Source organism: Manis javanica, chromosome 10 (assembly GCF_040802235.1).
Source record: "Manis javanica isolate MJ-LG chromosome 10, MJ_LKY, whole genome shotgun sequence".
Taxonomy (NCBI): domain Eukaryota; kingdom Metazoa; phylum Chordata; class Mammalia; order Pholidota; family Manidae; genus Manis; species Manis javanica.
The window spans coordinates 50534171-50553430 of record NC_133165.1 but is presented as its reverse complement, the minus strand read 5'-3'; the positions used below and the strand labels follow the sequence as shown (position 1 = coordinate 50553430).

General features: G+C 48.1%; 1 protein-coding gene across 1 annotated transcript; it reads left to right on the top strand.

Annotated features, from left to right (window-relative positions):
- Positions 1 to 207: 207 nt before the first annotated feature.
- PLK1 (polo like kinase 1) lies at positions 208 to 19213 on the top strand. The gene is made up of 10 exons (XM_017639901.3): positions 208 to 8228; positions 8896 to 9064; positions 9783 to 9927; positions 10891 to 10984; positions 14190 to 14409; positions 16601 to 16756; positions 17785 to 17862; positions 18061 to 18215; positions 18307 to 18489; positions 18710 to 19213. The coding sequence occupies exons 1-10, from the start codon at positions 7821 to 7823 to the stop codon at positions 18914 to 18916; spliced, it is 1815 nt and encodes a 604-aa protein (XP_017495390.2). The 5' UTR covers positions 208 to 7820; the 3' UTR covers positions 18917 to 19213.
- The last annotated feature ends 47 nt before the right edge of the window (positions 19214 to 19260 follow it).

The following is a 19260-nucleotide window of genomic DNA, read 5'->3' as shown; positions in this document are numbered from 1 at the left end:
TCACCTCCAGTGATGGCTATGTCTGTTCCTAGGGCACCTCACTCCAGGATCATTCATGTACCTGGTACCCTGCTGTGCTTAAGCTTTACCTACTAACAAGTCACTTCATACCATTATTTGTGGAACTTCACATTCACTAGCATGCTTATGGCTCACACCAACCCTGTAAGGTGAATGTTACTCCCCTTTTACAGATGAGGAAAAAACGACAAAGACATTAGATAATTTGATCCAGTCCACACAGTGAAGCAGTCTCTCACCCAGGAGTCACAGTCACATTTGTGTGTGCCCAGAGCCCATGCTCTTCAGCTCCGCCCTGGTGAGGTGAGGCAAACTCGCCTTGGGGCATATCTGCTGTGTGTCCTATCTGACACCAGTAGTCTGTGATGCCTGCAATTTTTTTTGGTCATATACTGGCGTCTCTGTCAGCTCCTTTCTCCTTTTGTGCCACCAGAAAGGAGAATCTTAGAATTGGCAGAGCTTAAATACTGTCTAGGCTAACCTCTTGCTCACTAAAGAAATCTTCCAGGGCATGTCTAACAAATTACGATCCACTTTATGTTTGAATTCCTCTAAAAGGAAGGAGCTTGCCACTTGATGCAACTGACTGTCCATTTTCTTTTTAATTTATATTTTCCAGCTGTACTGAGATATAATTGATATAAATTTTTTGACTGTCCACTTTGTTGGTGAACAACCAAAATTAAGAGAAAGGCAGTTTTTTTAGTCCTAAACACAATTTAAAACTCTCTAAGTAATTCAAGTATGATTCTAAAAATCCAATGCAATTAGTGGCCATATAATAAAGTAGATCCTTCCAATCCAGAATCCCAGTTCCGTGTTCTACTTCCTAGAGGCAACCACTCTGAACATTTTGGTCTTTCCTTCCAGATACAGTCTGACACACACAAGCAGATCTGCATGTGTCCATCACCCACCTCTGTGTTCATACAAATACCAGAGCACACAGGAGTGCTGTTCTGCTCATTGCTGCTTATATTTAACAATATCTCTTAGGGATTGTTCCATATTATCACATACAGGTGATAAAAATAGCGATCACTAACAGAGTGTTTACATTGACCGGCTACTCTTCTGATTGCTGTACATTTATACCCTTAATCCTCACAACCAGCATGAGGTAGGTACAGTTATTCTCCCCAAGGAACAGAGACTCAGTAAAGTGCCCAACATGATACAGCTACTGTGATGGTGATCCAAGTATTCTGCCCCCAGAGCCCATACTTGGAATCACTGTGCTGCTGGAGTCCCAACCTCTGTTAATACTTTTCATTGCCCCAGATTGTGCCAGCTGGCCAGGCTCTGCTGTACAGAAAGCTGAGAAAGTATCTACTTTGCTTTTTTAGGCAGACAAGGAAAAGGAGGGTTGGGAATGGGCATTGGATGAACCATCCAACTCTGTGTGCCACAGGCAGGAAGCCTCAGGTTCCTGAGAAGACTACGTCCTTGCAGTGCACCCTTTTGTCTTGTAGCTACAACTGTGGTCTGCACAGTTAAATGGGAGCAGATTTCTTGGGAGAATTGTCTTGTTTACAGTCATTAATTAGTGACTGAAAAAATCTATACCATCTGGTTGGCACATTATAGAGGAATAAACAAACTAGATTAGACAAAAATCCAGTTAGAGTGCTTTGTTACAAGTGACAGAAATCCAGCTTGCACCAGTTTAAGCAAAAAAGGTGGTTTTTTTGGCTTACGCAACAAATCATGGAAAAGACTAGCTTGAGAGGCAGTATAATATGAACCTTGGGTAAGTTACTTAAGTTCTCTGTGTCCTCGTGTCCTAAGCTGTGCAATGGGAATGACAATAGCACCCTATAGATTTGGTGCGAATTAAATGAGGTACTATATGTAAACATTAAAGATATCTCCTGTCACTCACAAAGAACTCCATAAAAACTGTCACTGCAGGGACTACCATATACAGAGATTTAAACCCCATCAGGGCTATTTGTTTATTCTTTTGCAGCTTCACCTTACAAAGGTACAGACTGGGTTACTATAACAAAGGGGCCATCAAAATACACGGCTCAGGAAAGGTAGAAGGTTCTTTCTCACCTAACAGTGCAGGGATAGGCAGGTAGGCCAGGGCAGGTAAGTGGCTGGGCTCCATGAAGTCAGCAGACACCCAAGTTCCTACTCTTTTCTCACATGGCCACATTTAGCTACAAGAGAGGCTGTGAATTTAGTTGCTGACTGGCAGCCAGAATTCTGGGGAAGGAGGTTCTAATGGCTGAAAGGAGATGGAGAGACCAGATGCGAAATCAGCAAGCACGCTCTCCTGGGCCTGGGTGTTGGCTTTCTTTTCTCCACGGCAAGTGGGCTTTCTTCACGCACTGGGGTGCATGGCAGCTGACAGCTCCAGACCTACTTCCTCCCAGCTTGGAGACCCTGTAAGAAGGGCTTCTTCCCTCCAGTTCTAATTTGGAAAATCCCAGAGAAAGGTCCTTAGTTGTTTGTCATGAGTGCCCATGCCCTCTTGGATCAGTCACTGTGACCAAGGGTGTGCAGTGCCATGATAGACCCAGTGTGGGTCATAACCCTCCCTCCATACCCCCAGTGGTGGAAGAAGAGCAGAGTCCATTACCATAACAAGGTGGCTGGGAAGACAAAAACAATAGCTACTACAAACAGTAAATGAGTCTACAGTTATGGACTAACACTGTTTGAAAGTGTGTTGACAGTTGCATGTTCGAGGATAGGCCAGCTGGACTCTGTCTCCATGGTGGCTCTCACCCCAGGGACAATTTGTCACCAGGCAATTATCTTTATTACCCCAGAGTAGAAAGTCTCTGTCCTCAGAATAGTCCCAGAACAGGGGCAGATGGGAGAGACCTCCTCTGAGACTCCTCCCAGTTGGCTTAGGGTGAAGGGGGGTTTATTTGCTCCTGTAGTTGTAAGGCCAGGGCGAGGCTAGGCTGCAGGCTGGATCCCAGGACTTAAGACAGCCTCATCAGGGACCTGTCTCTCTTCAGCTTTCCACTCTGCTTTCCTTTCAGTTGGCTTCCTTCTCAGGCTTCCCAAGTGGTCTGACCCCATAGCTCCAGTCACTGGTAGAAAGAGCTCCCCTTCCCTGACAAAACCCCCGGACCTGGTTCCCATTGGTCCAGACCAGGGAGATGTCCAGCCTCAAATAATCGTTGTGGCCAGGCAGATGGAATGACTGCCTAGGCCTGGCGCACATACCCATGTGGACTGAGAGTAGGTGCCTGGTGGCTGTGGTCAGGGGGATATTACCAGAAGAGGTGATGAGTGGGTGCTGGGCAGGACAAGTCATCAGGTGTCCAATTCAGGCTTCTTCCTTCTCTCCATATGTCTTCTCTTTTCTCTGTCTCCCTGCCCACCCTTACCCCCCTGCCCAGTCTCCATTACTCTTGGTCTTGTGGGGTACCTCCTGAGGGGTACCAGAGCCTGGATTAGGGGATACAGAGAGGAGGTTTCTTAGCCAAAGTGGAGTGTTGAATAAAGAGCCATTTGGGGGATGCCCCTCTTCCTGGAACTGCTTCCTCATGGACCTGTAGCACCGTATGGAGCGGCCTTTGTCAAGGTCTAGGCAGATTCTAGATAGGTACCTTTGTTCTTGTCTGAGCCCACACTAGCTGTGAGCTCCTACAGAGTCAGGCGTGCATAAACCTATGGGGATGAGCCTGTGGGTATCTAGCACATATTTAATGGGGTGATTACCTGAATGTGTGCCTCTGTCCCCCTAAGCCCCACCATATCCCTGTTAAGTCTTGAGTTGCAGGATCCTTGGTGCTGGGAACAAGGTTGACTGACCTGTGATTCCTATGTTGACCAGTTCTGTGCCACATGGCTGCACAGGGCCCTTGTGTTTGGTGGGGATCTGTGGTGGCTTCTGAATTAGTCCCTTCTGCATGAGGCAGTTCATTCAGCCTGAGGTCACAGTTACATTCTTAGTCTCTGATCCATATGGGTGATAGCTGACTTGAATCAGACAAATATTGCTCCTATTTAATCCATCCTTCGAAGTTTCTCAGCTATAAAGAAGGGATCTTGGTAGCCAGGGAACCCTTTCTCGGAGGAGAAAACTAATCTTCAGAGAGGTTAAGTAAATTTGCCCAATGTCACATAGCTAATAAATGGTTGAGCTGAAGCCAGGTCTTATCTGGCTGCAAAGTCTGTATTTTATGCAGCTTCCCCAATATCCTGGGCCCCCAAATCACTTGGCTCTGGGGACTACACCAGCTGCCCAGTTGGTTAATCCTTTGCTTGTCTGAAGTTTTCACTGGTGGGTTGGCCACACCCACTTTCATCATGCACTCTGACCCAGACCCTGACGTGAGAAGAGTTAGCACCAGTCATCTGCTTCCCTGAAAAGAGCAGCGGCTTGTTCTTTATCTCTAAGTCCGTTGGGCATTAGGCAAATGGTTCATGTGTGTGAAAAACAGCCAAGAGAAGAGATACAAGAATGGAGTCTACTGGCTTTCAGGCCATGGGTCTAGACATTAGGTTTTTTTTTTTGGCCTTACCAACTGTCTGTTTTCAGCTGCATTCATCTTCTGTCTTTGGCATCAGCTAGGTGATGCTCTTCCTGATTTCCTGTGGGAGCAGCAAGAGGCTGAGAAAGCAGTAGGGCCAGAGGAGAGGGGAAGAATAAGGAAATATGAGAGGTCCAGGAACTGAAAAGGCCTCTTGGAGATACAGAGTTCCCTGGGAATAGACACAGATTCTTTTTATTTCAATAATAGCAACATCAGACATAACTGTATGCCCACTATTGCTTGAAGTGCTGTCCTTACAGACTCTTCACAAGAACCTTAGGAGACGTGATTAGCACACATAATGTAGGGAGTTGGGGACATGGGGATGGCAGTATATACAGAGAAGACAAGTAATGATTCTATAGCATCTTACTATGCTGATGGACAGTGACTGTAATAGGGTATGTGGGGGGGACTTGATAATAGGGGGAGTCTAGTAACCATAATGTTCAAGTAATTGTACATTAATGATATCAAAATAAAAAAAAAGAACCTTAGGAGATAGGCACACCATAGATGGAATCCTAGAAGATGGGCATTATAATTATTCCCATGGTATAGACATAGAAATTTAGGCACAGAGAGGTTAAATAACTTGCCCAAGGCCACACAACTAGTAAGGGAAGGGGCTAGCGTTAGAACACAGGGTATTTTAGTCTGAGTCTAATCAATATGTCATTGCTTTTTGGTATGGAGTGAGTGAGTGGGCAAGTGAGCAAATAAATCTGGGGCTTGGGTCTTGCCAAACAAGGCCCTGGGAGGCAGCATGCTGAGAGGCAGGTGTACATACTCTGGAGTCAGCAGAAACGGATTCACATTTCAGCTCTGCACCTCCTGCCTATGTGACCTTGGGCAGGTAACAATTCAAAAGTGCTCATTTCCTCATCTGTAAAGTGGGTGTAGGGTCTTTGTGAGGATTAAATGAGATCATCTCTGTAAAGCTCTTAGCCTCATGCCTGCAATAAAGTAGTGCTCAATAAAGATTCACTGTTAGTAGTAGTATTACTGATCCTATGCAGACCCCTAACAGGCATAACTGAGATCAATACTGCACGTTGGTCTCATCCTTTTGCATGGGGTCCCACTAATAATAATTTTGCTGTAAAGAAGCCTTGGCCAACGGGGATGGACCGTGCAGAAGAGAGTTACCAAAGCAGGCCTGAGACTGTTCTCATTACGCCTGTTTGCAAGGTTGGCCCTTGGCTGGCATCTGGTACTTGGATTTTAGGAGGGTTCTCACCATTTCCTAAGTAAGAGTGGCTCATGGTGCCTAAACTGTTTATGTAAACAATGTGGTTAATGCTGACTACGTGCTTTCCTTCTGGGAATCTGGAAGTGTGGTATGTGTTAGGCAGAGGGTACCTGCATGACCAGTCCCCAGTAAAAACCCTGGCCAGTGAGTCTTTAATGACATCCCTGGTAGATAACATTTCACGCATGTTGTCATAACTCATTGCTGGGGGAATTGTGTCCTGTGCAACTCCCCTGGAAGGTAAACTCTGGTAAATTTGTACCTAGGTTCCTCTGGACCCTGCCTTATGTGCCTTTTCCATTTGCTGATTTTGCTTCATAGTTTTTCGCTGAACTAAATCATAGCCAGCCATGAGCAGGACAATATGCTGAGTCCTTTGAGTCTCCTAGTGAATCATCAAACTGGGGGGTGGTCTTGGGCACCCACCACACAGGGCACAAGCGTGACTTTGGGTGTGTTGGTACTGCTGTCTTTCTCAACCTGAGTTTGTTTATATGGGCATGTGGTTTAGGTTGTGAAAGTTCACTGAGCTGTCCAATTATATGTATACTTTCTACATATTTTAAATTTCAGTAATATAAAATAGAAGATTACATACCATGGGTGTAAAAATTAGTAACTTAATGTTTAAAAAGCCAACTTCTTTTTATTCAGTAAACATTTTAGTTATCCCTTCTTACCAGGCATTGCACTGGGAGCCTGGGACATGGGGTTAGAAAGACATCATGACGGTCTTTCAGTTCATTAGGAAGCAGGTAAAGAGATACAAGGTGATTGGATTTCGCTGGGCTCTATCAGAGGCATCAGAGATCACTGAAGGGCTCAGAGAAAGGGCTTCTAACTTGGGTATTTTGCCATTGAAGGGTTTCCATTCCAGTACAAGCCAGACAGGCAAATGGGCCAAGGGGCTCAGCTGGAAGCTGTGGCAAGCTGGGAAAGTATATAGTGTAGAATTGCCAGAGCGTATAGTGTTTTATTTTGTTTTTTTTTTTTCAGGAAAAGCCGCAAATCTTGATGTGAGCTCTCTTTAGTTTCAAGTCTGTAAATGAATCCAGACTTTTAACAAGCAGGAGGGCCAAACAGAACACTCTTGCAGACCAGATTCTGCCTTGGCCTACCAGTTTGCCAAGTGTTCTGCTCACCAGCCATACCTCCCTCTGACCAAATACTCAACGGTCCTTTATTTAGGCACTGGAAATACATTAGCAAGCAAGGCAGACAACTGTCTTGCATAGTGGGGGGCTCTGGGACTGTGGCGCCTCAACCTTCAGTATGTGGAGGAATCACCTGGCAGTCGTGTTGCAGGGCACATTCTGACTGGGGAGGTCTGCGGTAAAGCCTGAAATGTTGCCTTTGCCTTTGTAACAAGCTCCCAGGTGATGGTGATGCCGGCGATCCTAGGACCGCGCTTTAGGTAGCATTGCTCTATTTTCCAGAAGGGCTCCGGAGCAGCTATTATTTGAAGTGGAGTAAGGGGCTTGCCGTGAAAGTGCATTTGCCTGGCAAGCATCCAGTTTTAACTTGGATTTTAGTTTATTGGAGTGGCTTGGAAGGCGGGTGCCAAGGCTCTCCCAAGCTATATCTTGGCGCTATCCGGTCTCTAGTCTCAGTTTATATTATAGAAGGCAGGGCGTGGGGTAGAGGAGACGGTTCAGAGAAGCTTCCTGGAGGAGGTGCAAGTGAGCTGCAGGAAGTTTCCCAGCCGCGGAGAAAAGGAGAAACCCGGAACTCTCGCGCTCCTGGGGCTGGGTTTCCGTATCCCCACGCCGGGTATGGTTTCCCAGGCATCCCACGTGTCTGCTGTCCGCGAGTGCCTGTCAATCAAGCTTTTTTTCGGGCTGGGTACTGGTTTAAAGACTGCGGCGGTGCAGGGCACTCCCAGAGTGCCGCGCGGCGGGCGGGTTTGGATTTTAAATCCCCGCGGCCAATCAGGGACGCGCAGGCCTTTGTAACGTTCCCGGCGCCGAGTTTGAATTCGAGGAGGAGCAGAGCGGTGCCAAGCCTCGGTGCAGAACCTGCTAGGTCCGCTGAGCAACTCTGGGGATATGAGTGCGGCGGGAACTGCAGGGAAACTGGCGCGGGCACCAGCCGACCCAGGGAAAGCTGGGGCCCCTGGAGTTGCAGCTCCCGGGGCCCCGGCGGCCGCTCCGCCGGCGAAGGAGATCCCGGAGGTCCTAGTAGACCCGCGCAGCCGGCGACGCTATCTGCGGGGCCGCTTTCTGGGGAAGGGCGGCTTTGCCAAGTGCTTCGAGATTTCGGACGCGGACACTAAAGAGGTGTTCGCCGGAAAGATCGTGCCTAAGTCGCTGCTGCTCAAGCCGCACCAAAAGGAGAAGATGTCCATGGAGATATCCATTCACCGCAGCCTTGCTCACCAGCACGTCGTAGGCTTCCACGGCTTTTTCGAGGACAACGACTTCGTGTTCGTGGTGTTGGAGCTCTGCCGCCGGAGAGTGAGTGTCGCTGCTGGGGGATTTGAGCTGCCTGGGGACCGGGGCTGGGGAAGGGGAGCTTGGAGCTGCTAGCGAGGAGGTGCCGGGACCGCGAGCTGGGGTGGAAAAGGTCTCGGGTAGAGAGTGCTTGGCACTTGGAGCTGAAGGGAAAGGGGGTTCAGTTAAGTGGAGCCCGAGTCCTGTTGCTGCTAGGAAGGGCGGCTGCTTGGTGTTGGTTGCGCGCTTGGTGTTGGGGCGTGGGGGAAGGCGCAGGTCGGGGGAGGAGGTAATGGACGCTAGGGCTTCCAGAGTTGCCAAGGGAGGAGTCCCGGGTAAAGGGTGCTGTGGACCCGGAGCTTCCGGAGTGGGGTTGGTTCAGGGAGAGAAGGCGGTGGGAGCCAGACTTCAGAGCTTCCGGGGAGGAGTCAGGAAAGGGATCTGCTGATGCGTAGAAGCCCGGGGAGGAGGTACTGAAGACTGAGCTGGAGTGGGGCCTAGAGACGGGTCCCAGGTCAAAGGTTTGGGGCGGTGGGGATCTAGGAGAGGGGCGCTACCGCCAGCCTCAGGAGAGAGTCCAGATGGTAGTTGTCCTGGAGGACGAATGGGGGGAGGGCATTTACCTAATGACACGCCCCACCACCTTGGGCTTCAGTACTGCCCCCATCCCCCTTCTCCTTCCCCTGCCCAGTCTCTCCTGGAGCTGCACAAGCGGAGGAAAGCAGTGACCGAGCCCGAGGCCCGATACTACCTGCGGCAGATCGTCCTTGGCTGCCAGTATTTGCACCGAAACCGGGTTATTCACCGGGACCTCAAGCTAGGCAACCTTTTCCTGAATGAGGATCTGGAGGTGAAAATAGGTGAGGTACTGGGCCTGTGGCGGGCTTGACAAGAAGTGGAACCAGGGAGGGGCTGAGAGAGGAAATAGGAAGGAGACAAGAGAGAGAGGAAGAGGATAGGATCCTCTGTAGTACAGAAATTTAAAACAGAGCCACTATCCTAACTGCAGATTTTTTTGTTTTAGTGCACCTAAGCAGTAATTTTTTTTAACAGAATTTAAATTCATTCCTTTTTTTTTAAATTGGGAAGCTTGACATAAATATTTGGATTTGATGCTCCTTTTAAGTAACTGGAAGTTCCAGCGGTAGAGGGAGGGTATTTACTCAGGGCAGCTCTTCATAGAGCTGAGAAGCAGCTGTTCGCTGTTCCCTTTAGACTCCCTCTGGTTTGCCACAGTCCCAACTCCTTCCTATTACTTCCTCACAGACCTTCCAAGTTGCTGTCCTGAAGTTTACCTGCTTGGTCTCTGAAGGCATTGGAGTTTGCTATTACCATCGATTCCCTTTTAGCAGCAGAGCCCTCCTTTCTAAGGGGAGTGGCAGGGAGGGTCACTGGGAGGCCTCTCCTGAGGCCAGTGTGGTGGGAGGATCCTTGGGCAAGCCTTGCTGCATGCAAGGAATAGAGGCTTGAGGGATCAAATGAGCCTGGTTCTTGGTGGTCAGACCTGAACCAGCTGTCTGCATTGACAGCGGCTAGCAGCTGAGTACCCCCCTTCCCTCCCACCCCTCTCTGTCCCAGGGGATTTTGGACTGGCAACCAAAGTCGAATATGACGGGGAACGGAAGAAGACCCTGTGCGGGACTCCTAATTACATAGCTCCTGAGGTGCTGAGCAAGAAAGGGCACAGTTTCGAGGTGGACGTGTGGTCCATTGGGTGTATCATGTAAGTTGGGAGCTGGCTCAGGACTCACTTGGCCTCAGCAGAGGCCCCTTTGGAAGTCTCACCTGGCTGACCTTACTCTGCAGACCTCTCTGCCTATGGATAGGCTGTTGCAGGGAACAGATTGCCCCAAAACAAACCTTGTTTCCATGTCTTGTCCCTGGTGTATACTGTAGGATTCCAGCAGCCTGAGCTGAGGGTTTGGGGGAAGGGGATAGCGAGGTCTCCATGAACTTGCTCTAGCCCCTTGTTGCTCAAAGTGTGGCCCACAGACCTGCAGCAGCATCACATAGGACCTTACTGGAAGTGCAGAACTCAGGGTGCAGACTGCTGACTGTATCAGAATCTGGATTTTAGCCAGATCCCCACGGATTCCCATGCACAGTAAAGTTTTACAGTCGCTGGTCTAGAAGACAGCATTGGGTGGGAGGAACCAGGCCAGGAGTTCAAGCCGGCAGGAGGAGGGGCCTGTGGTCTGTCTGGATCAAGGCCATCAAAGGTAGGTGGTTGGGGGGCAAAATTTAGGCCTTCTCAGGCATTACCTTTTTTGTTGTTGGTCTGAGTACTAGAGAGCTAGAAATGAGTGTAGCAATGGCTGTCATACTTCTTTGCAGGGGAGCTTTCTCAAATGAAAACTGTGAGCCTTGGGTACAGAACTATTAAACATGGAGTTGCCAGTGTGGGAGCAGGTGTCCCCTCCCCTTTGACCTGTCTGGTATTGGCTGGCAGCCTCTGGGGCTGTAATTCCTGCAGAAAAGTCACTGTCCTTAAGAGTCCTGGTCTCATCATCTGTATTCTCCTGAGGGCACATCCCCACCAGTGTCCTGTTCCAGAGGACTGTCTGTAGGGATCCCAGAGTCAGAATGTGCAGAGGATACCTGGCCTCCATGCTGGCCCTGAGATGATTCCTCCTGCATCTGGGTTTTGGCCTGGAGCCTTGAGCCCAGCCCTGTCTTGTGCTTACAGGTATACCTTGTTAGTGGGCAAACCACCTTTTGAGACCTCTTGCCTAAAAGAGACCTACCTCCGGATCAAGAGGAATGAATACAGTATTCCCAAGGTAAGTAAAACCCTTCTAATTTAATTTAATTTTCCCCCAAAGCTGTTTACTGAGCCCAGCCATATCCTGGGTGCAGAGCTAGGTCAACCCTACCCTTAAGGCAGCCGCAGAGCTTTAGAGGGTCCGTGTCTGAGATTGCACACACAACTTGACATATGTGCACAAGAGCATTTTTTTCTAGGGGGAGAGAGTTCGTAGATTCTCAAAGGTTGGGTAGTTAACCCAAAAGACATGTAAAAAGCAAAGAAAAATAAGTTGGAGGTGGGAGGAGAGGGAGTAGGAGGCAAAATCAGAAGTGTTGCTTAAGCTTTGGAAGTGGACATCTTGATTCAAATGAGCTCTGCGGGAGAGGCGGAGCCAAGATGGCGGCGTGAGTAGGACAGTGGAAATCTCCTCCCAAAAACGTATATATTTTTGAAAATACAACAAATACAACTATTCCTAAAAGACCAGAAGACAACAGGATAACAGCCAGACTACATCCACACCTGCAAGAACCCAGCGCCTGGTGAAAGGGGTAAGATACAAACTGCAGCCCAGTGGGACACGAGGCCCCTCATCCCAGCTCCCTGAGGGAGGAGAGGAGTCAGAGCGGGGAGGGAGAGGAAGCCCAGGACTGCTAAACACCCAGCCCTAGCCGTCCGCACCAGAGCGCAGACACACAGTGCATGCGTGGGGTGCTGGAAACTAGGGAAGCAGGACAATAAGACCTGTGAGTGGGTCCCACAGCGGGCACCCCCAGGACAAAGAAAAGCGAGTGCCTTTTGAAAGTCTTAAAGGGACAGGGACCCCACAGCTGGACGGAAGCATCCTGCGTCACAGTCCAGCAGCTGGAAATTTCAGGGAACTCTGGGCGCACTAACCCCCTGGACAACAGCTCTAAGACCCCTCACGGAGGTAAACAGCCAAACGGCCCCCGTCCATTACCCCTCTGGGGCCCACCATAGCAGAGCAGCAGCCTGAGGCTGGCCATGCTCACAGCAAGGGAGCTTCCTCCATACTGGCTGGGCAAGATACAGAGACCCAGTCTACATGCAATTGCCCAACACAAACCACTAGGGGTCGCAGTTGTCCCAGTAAAGAAAGGCCAGTAGCAAGTGGAAAGAATCTTGGCCCTCCCAGCTGACAGATGAGTCAATAGCATACCACTGTGCCTATCAACATGAAAAGGCAAAAAAATTTGATCCAGACAAGACTAACCCAGACATCTTCAACATCTTCTACATCTTCCCCTGAGAAGGAACCTGGGGAGATAGATTTAACCAATCTTCCTGAAAAAGAATTCAAAACAAAAGTCATAACCATGCTGATGGACTTGCAGAGAAATATGCAAGAACTAAGGAGAGAGAATACAGAAATAAAACAATCTCTGGAAGGACTTCAAAGCAAAATGGATGAGATGCAAGAGACCATTAATGGACTAGAAAACAGAGAACAGGAACACAGAGAAGCTGATGCAGAGAGAGACAAAAGGATCTCCAGGAACGAAAGAATATTAAGAGAACTGTGTGACCAATTGAAATGAACAATATCCGCATTATAGGGGTACCAGAAGAAGAAGAGAGAGAAAAAGGGATAGAAAGTGTCTTTGAAGAAATAATTGCTGAAAAATTCCCCAAACTAGGGGAGGAAATGGCCTCTCAGACCACAGAGGTACACAGAACTCCCATGACAAGGGATCCAAGGAGGGCAACACCAAGACACATAATAATTAAAATGGCAAAGATCAAAGACAAGGACAGAGTATTAAAAGCAGCCAGAGAGAAAAAAAAGGTCACCTACAAAGAAAAACCCATCAGGCTATCATCAGACTTCTCAACAGAAACCCTACAGGCCAGAACAGAATGGCATGATATACTTAATGCAATGAAACAGAAGGGCCTCGAACCAAGAATACTGTATCCAGCATGATTATCATTTAAATATGAAGGACGGCTTAAACAATTCTCAGACAAGCAAAAATTGAGGGAATTTGCCTTCCAAAAACCACTTCTACAGGGCATCTTACAGGGACTGCTCTAGATAGGAGCACTCCTAAAAAGAGCACAGAACAAAACATACAACATATGAAGAATGGAGGAGGAGGAATAAGAAGCGAGAGAAATAAAGAATCATCAGACCGTGTTTATAACAGCTCAATAAGTGAGTTAAGTTAGACAGTAAGATAGTAAAGAAGCTAACCTTGAACCTTTGGAAATCAAATGGGCTCTGCCGCTGAGCAGCCAGATCACACTAGACGAACGGCCTGAATCATCTGAGGTGTAGTTTCCCATCTATGAAATGGAGTCACTGCCTCTGGACTACCCTTAGAATGTCTTGCATAATGTAAGAACTCATAGAATTGTGAACCACTGTGATCCAAAGTGGAGGGCATTTTCACAACCACCAGCCTAAATGTACTGAAAGAAATTGCTTGTTCCTGTGGAAGCCAGACACATGGCCGCTTTCCAGTTGGGTGTCCTTGACTTGGGTTAAGTCAAGAGCCCTGACTCTGTAAGAACAAATGGGCTAAGTCTGGCACAGAGGGTCAGTTAGCTGACTGACAGATGTTGTTCAAACCAACCAAACTGTCATGTGGGTGCTGGCTCCGCCACGCACGTTAGGTGTGTATTCTTAGGAAAGGCACTTGACCTCTGTGCCTTGGTTTCCTCATCTGCAGTAGAGAGGTGGTAGTATAGGGCTCCACCCCTTAGGTGCTTTTGTGAGGGTTAAATGAGTTATAATATATGTGATTTGACCTATGCTAGGTTATATCCCACTGAATTTTCTCAGTAGTGCTCTAGGCTTGGTTCTGTGTCCCCATTTTACTGGTGCAGATACAAAGTCCCTGAGAACCTGGGTTACTTGTCACACCTGGCATTAAGGGAAAGAACTGGGATATAAACCAGGTCTTTGTAACTTCACCAGTATATGTTCTCAAGGGGCTAGTCCAGTAGTGAGCATCTTGAATCACGCAAGAGCAACTTCAGGGGGAAAAAAATGACCTCAAATTAATCTTGAGTCTCAGGAAGGAGAAATCGTTTTCCCAACTTAAGTTGACACTTGCAGACTCAATAAAGCCAATGGCGGGGAGTTTGGCATTGCTTAGAGCCACTAAGGCACATTTGAGACCAGTGCTGCATGTGGCCCAGGCGCTGCAGTCCCTCTGTGGTGGTGCTGCACTCCTGGCCTCCCTCATGTCCTGCTTATGGCTCTCTGTCTACAGCACATCAACCCCGTGGCTGCCTCCCTCATCCAGAAGATGCTCCAGACCGATCCCACTGCTCGCCCAACCATTCATGAGCTGCTCAATGACGATTTTTTTACTTCTGGCTATATCCCCGCCCGGCTTCCCATCACCTGCCTCACCATTCCGCCAAGGTTTTCAATCACCCCCAGCAGCCTGGACCCCAGCAACCGGAAGCCTCTCACAGTCCTCAATAAAGGTAAAACAAAGGTCTGGGTAGCAGCAGACCCCAGCAAGAGCCTAGGCCTCAGATGTGTGGTTGGGTGGCCCCCAGAGCTCAGGTGTGCAGTAGGGCAAGCCCAGTCTTCGAACCCATGGTCCCCATCCCTGTGGCAAGTGCCCCCCTTTCCCTCAACTCTGTCAGGAAAGAAAGACCTTACCCACAGCTGGATCAGACCCACCATGCCCCAAAACAGGAGAGTGGGCTGAACACCATGCCTGAAAAATCTTTACTTGAAAAAATTCCCACCATCACTCTTGCATGGTTCATTGAAAAACAACATGAAAAATTTCAAATATATACAGAGAGCATAGTGCAGTGGACTCCCATACACCCACCAGATTCAAGTTACCAAGATTTTGTCATTTTTGCTTCATTATTCCTTTATTCCTATACTTCAGTGTATAATTCCTAAAAATAAAGATTCTCTTACATAACCACAGTACATGACACGGTTATCAAGTTCAGGAAATTTAATATTGGTACAATCTAGTCTTATAGCAGTCTTTTTCTCCTCTGTGAAGTTACAACTTTTCTTACAATAATTTATAAGCATCTGATTCAAATATAATATAGAGCTTTTACTTTTTTGATTTTATATTTGTATTTTGTTTCTCTTAAACTGAAAATCTTGTTTCCTTACATTAGTAGACATAAATTTCAACATATATAAACTAGTTCTTGTTATCAAATGATATTTATTTTCTTGAGGTTCCATTTGTCCTTAGAATATATGTCATATATATATACTACAAAAAAAGTCACTTGAAATGTTTTTTTCTCTCTGTGTGGCTATACCAATGATTTAAACACACCAATTTAATAAATAAGTTCATTTGTTTCAGTTATAATCATATTCTGTTAGGATTACTTTTTCTTTTGGTTTTAATTTTTGGTATTTTTATTAGTGATGTTAATTTTTATCATAAGGCTAAGGTGGTATCTGGTGGGTCTCTCTATAATTAATAAATAACTTGACAGAGGCTACATGGAGCTATCAAACTTTTGCCCACTAATTTTAGCGTCCAGGTGGATCTTGCCTGCAGCTGTCATTTCTTTTGTGTTCTAATGGTGATTTCTCTCTTTCATTTCTTTGCTCCTTCTAAATTTGTTCATTGGAACTCTTTCGTAAGGAAGAGCTGTTGCTTCTCTTCCATGTATCTATTTGGTTATTTATGTAAGTATAAATTCATGGATTTTTTTCTTTGGGCTATAATGCAATATTGTAGTTTTAAGAAGCGCATTTTTTTTTAATTAAAAAATTTTTTTGAACATTAAGCATTTTATAAAAACTTCTGATGTTGGAAATTTCCAAAATTACCCAAAAATAGAGCTGCTTGACAAATCCCCACATATTCATCATCCATTTTCAATAGTTAGCAACATTTGCCTATACTTGTTTTTATCTATTCCACCTCCCCCTCCTGTTTTGCTAGAGTTTTTAAAGCAAATCCCCAAACAAATACCTTATTATTTCACATTTAAGTCTTTATCACAGCATAATTATTTTACATTGAAAATTCTGACCCCTAAGAAATATTTCGTATTACACAGGAGACCTAGCTCAATTGGTAGAGAACAAACGTTTAAGCATAAAGACAGTAAAAGTCATCCAGGCTTCTACCACTGAAATATAACCAATATTAAAATTTCAACATGTATCTTTTCAGAGTCTTTGAAGACATATAGCAAATTTTAGGGTGGAAAAAATTCTCACATCTTCATTAAATGCCTGCCTAACCCATCTTGCCAATGAGCTGCTTGAGATTTACTGACACCCCCCGCCCCACCATTTTCCTGGGTGTTGAAGATGCCTTTAATTCTTGGCCTAAAGCTGGGCAGCTCTGAACTGGTGCCTTGGAGCCAGCTCCCTGAGGGATGGTGGTGTCCTGCAGAGCCCAGGGTGGGCCAGAAGCCTGGGGCCATGTGTGGCTGGGAAGCCTTTTTCCCGAAGGGCTTGGCCTTGCCCAAGAGGCAATAGCAAGTACCATGTGCCTGTCACATGAGCATGGCAGCTGCTGGTAAATAACCCAGCACTGACTCAGTGCACCTGTAGCAATGGCAGCTGAGAGTTTTTCTCTGGGGAGAGTACCGGCTGTGGGAGAGGCTCTTGTGCCCCTCCCAGCCTGTTACTTTTGTCCCCCCTAATGACCATGTCTCTTCTTCCTAGGCAAGGAGAACCCCATTCCTGAGCGGCCCCAGGAAAAAGAGGAACCAGCGGTCCGCGAGGCCAGTGAGGCTGTGGACGGCCACCTGGGCGACATGCTGCAGCAGCTGCACAGTGTCAATGCCTCCAAGCCCTCTGAGAGGGTGCTGGTGAGGCAAGGTGAGCCCTGCAGGGCCCTGGGGCTGGGGCAGCCTGGGGTACCTGGAGATGCCAGGGAAGGCTCAGCCAGAAGTGCTGGCGGCTTGTCCAGGCCCCTGTCTCCATAACACCGTTTGTTCCCACACCTGTAGATTAAAACCCAGATGAGTTAGCCTAATGGCCAAGGCCCTCCATGGTGTGGCCCCTTCCATTTCCTGATTCCTTTGTTCTGTCTTCACAGTGCCCATCTTCCAGCACCTTGTATGCTACCTGTATACATTTACATACACCTGTTTCCTGTTCATAGCGTTCCTGTTTAGCCTTCAGGATAGTTGAAATAACAGATTTAGACATGCTCCAGCCTTTTGCTTGTCCTGTTCCTGTCTTCTGGAATGCACCTTCTCCAGATGTCTGCATGGCTTACACTCTCTCCTGCTCCACATGTCTGCTTAGTGCCCTCTGGCCCCCCACTCCTAGTTCTTCTTACCCACCTCACCTGCTCTTTCTAACCGAACAGATTCTAAAGTTAACATTTGTTTATTGTATTTAAAATAAGGGATTCTTGCATGCACTAGATATAACATTTTGATGTATTTGGAATAGTCTGTCTTCCAATTTTTTAATCAGTCAAAATTAGAAAATTATCTGATCTGTTGGCCACTGATTCTTACCATGATAGAAGTAACTTACATATCTTATCCATTTCTATTTTTGATTAGTCTGTCCCTGTGACTAGAGTGCAAGTGCTGTGAGGACTGTGTTTCTAGTCATCACTCACTTCACCTAAGACTACTTGAAACACTGTAGGCCTTTGGCAAACTGAATGAATGGATGGAACTTGGTGCTGTGCTCTGGAACTTTCTGCTTAGGTGTCTGTCCTGCTGCCTACCTGAGCTTGCTGATGGCAGAGGCCCACTTTGCTCTTCTCTGGGACTCTAGGCCTCTTGACAGCCCAGGTGGGGTGCCCAGCAAGCCTCCCTGGTGTGGGCTGCTGGAATGGACTAGAGGGAAAGAAGGTCGTCCTGATCAACTATCTGTTTCTATTTCAGAGGAGGCTGAGGATCCGGCCTGCATCCCCATCTTCTGGGTCAGCAAGTGGGTGGACTATTCGGACAAGTACGGCCTCGGTAGGTTTCTTCTAGAATGGGTGGATGGCTCTGGTGCAGCCAAGTGACTTGAGTTGTTACAGGCTCTTGCCTTTTCTGGCTCCCAGGTTCTCTCCTCTCAACACTCTCCTATCTCATCCCAGGCCTCCCAGTTCCAGCTCCCAAAGCCCCCTTGCCCTCTGAGCCCCCTTTCTGAGGTCTCCCTCCACCTACTGTTAGGGTATCAGCTGTGTGACAACAGTGTGGGGGTGCTCTTCAACGACTCAACTCGCTTGATCCTTTATAATGATGGTGACAGCCTGCAGTACATAGAGCGTGACGGCACCGAGTCCTACCTCACCGTGAGCTCCCATCCCAATGCCCTGATGAAGAAGGTGAGCATGGCTGGCCACCCAGGCCACAGCTGCTGGGGTGCACACAGCCTGGGCTCAGGCTCTCACCTGGCCTCCCTCCCTTTCTGCCCAGATCACCCTCCTTAAGTATTTCCGGAACTACATGAGCGAGCACTTGCTGAAGGCGGGGGCCAATATTACACCCCGGGAGGGCGATGAGCTAGCCCGGCTGCCCTACCTGCGCACCTGGTTCCGCACACGCAGCGCCATCATCCTGCACCTCAGTAATGGCTGTGTACAGATCAACTTCTTTCAGGTGGGCCACGGGGGACCAGGACACAGCACTGGGGCAGGGTGCCCATCAGCCAGCCACGGAGTCAGGCACAGACTGGGAGGCATAGCACCTTGGCATCAGGCGATAGGAAGAGAGTGAAGTGGGCCAGGACCTCACCACTGGATGTCTCCCCCATCCCCACGTACACTAGCAGCTGGGATCTCCAGCCCCTCTGTCCATCTCTTCCCCGCTCCCCCTGCAGGACCATACCAAACTCATCCTGTGCCCACTGATGGCAGCTGTGACCTACATTGATGAGAAGCGGGACTTCCGCACATACCGCCTGAGCCTCCTGGAGGAGTACGGCTGCTCCAAGGAGCTGGCCAGCCGGCTCCGCTACGCCCGCACCATGGTGGACAAGCTGCTGAGCTCGCGCTCAGCCACTAACCGCCTCAAGTCCTCCACATAGGCCACCCTCTCCCTGGACTGGTAATCCCTCTTCCCCCCAACCAGGACCGTGACCCATGCTCGTTAGCTTCCACAGTGCTGTTTTTATAGCATACCCCCTGCCCTGGGGGCAGGGAGGGCTGCATCAGCCTTGTGGTAGGGGTTGCTGTGTAAGTTATTTTTGTACATGTTTGGTGTGGGTTCAGTGGCCTCCGCTCCTTCCCTCCCAACCCCACCACATGAATTGTACAGAATATGCTCTTGAATTTGGGACTATCCTTTCCTTGCCTTTATACATATTAAACACATGTGAATCTTCTTTTTCTTGTAACCCCTGAGGGGTGCCTGGCATGGGGGCATGTCTTT

Excerpts from the sequence above, each read along its gene's own strand:
- PLK1 (XM_017639901.3), top strand. The coding sequence starts at position 7,821 with ATGAGTGCGGCGGGAACTGCAGGGAAACTGGCGCGGGCACCAGCCGAC. Across the intron at positions 8,229-8,895 it reads TGGAGCTCTGCCGCCGGAGA|TCTCTCCTGGAGCTGCACAA; the intron begins GTGAGTGTCGCT and ends TCCCCTGCCCAG. Across the intron at positions 9,928-10,890 it reads TGGTCCATTGGGTGTATCAT|GTATACCTTGTTAGTGGGCA; the intron begins GTAAGTTGGGAG and ends TTGTGCTTACAG.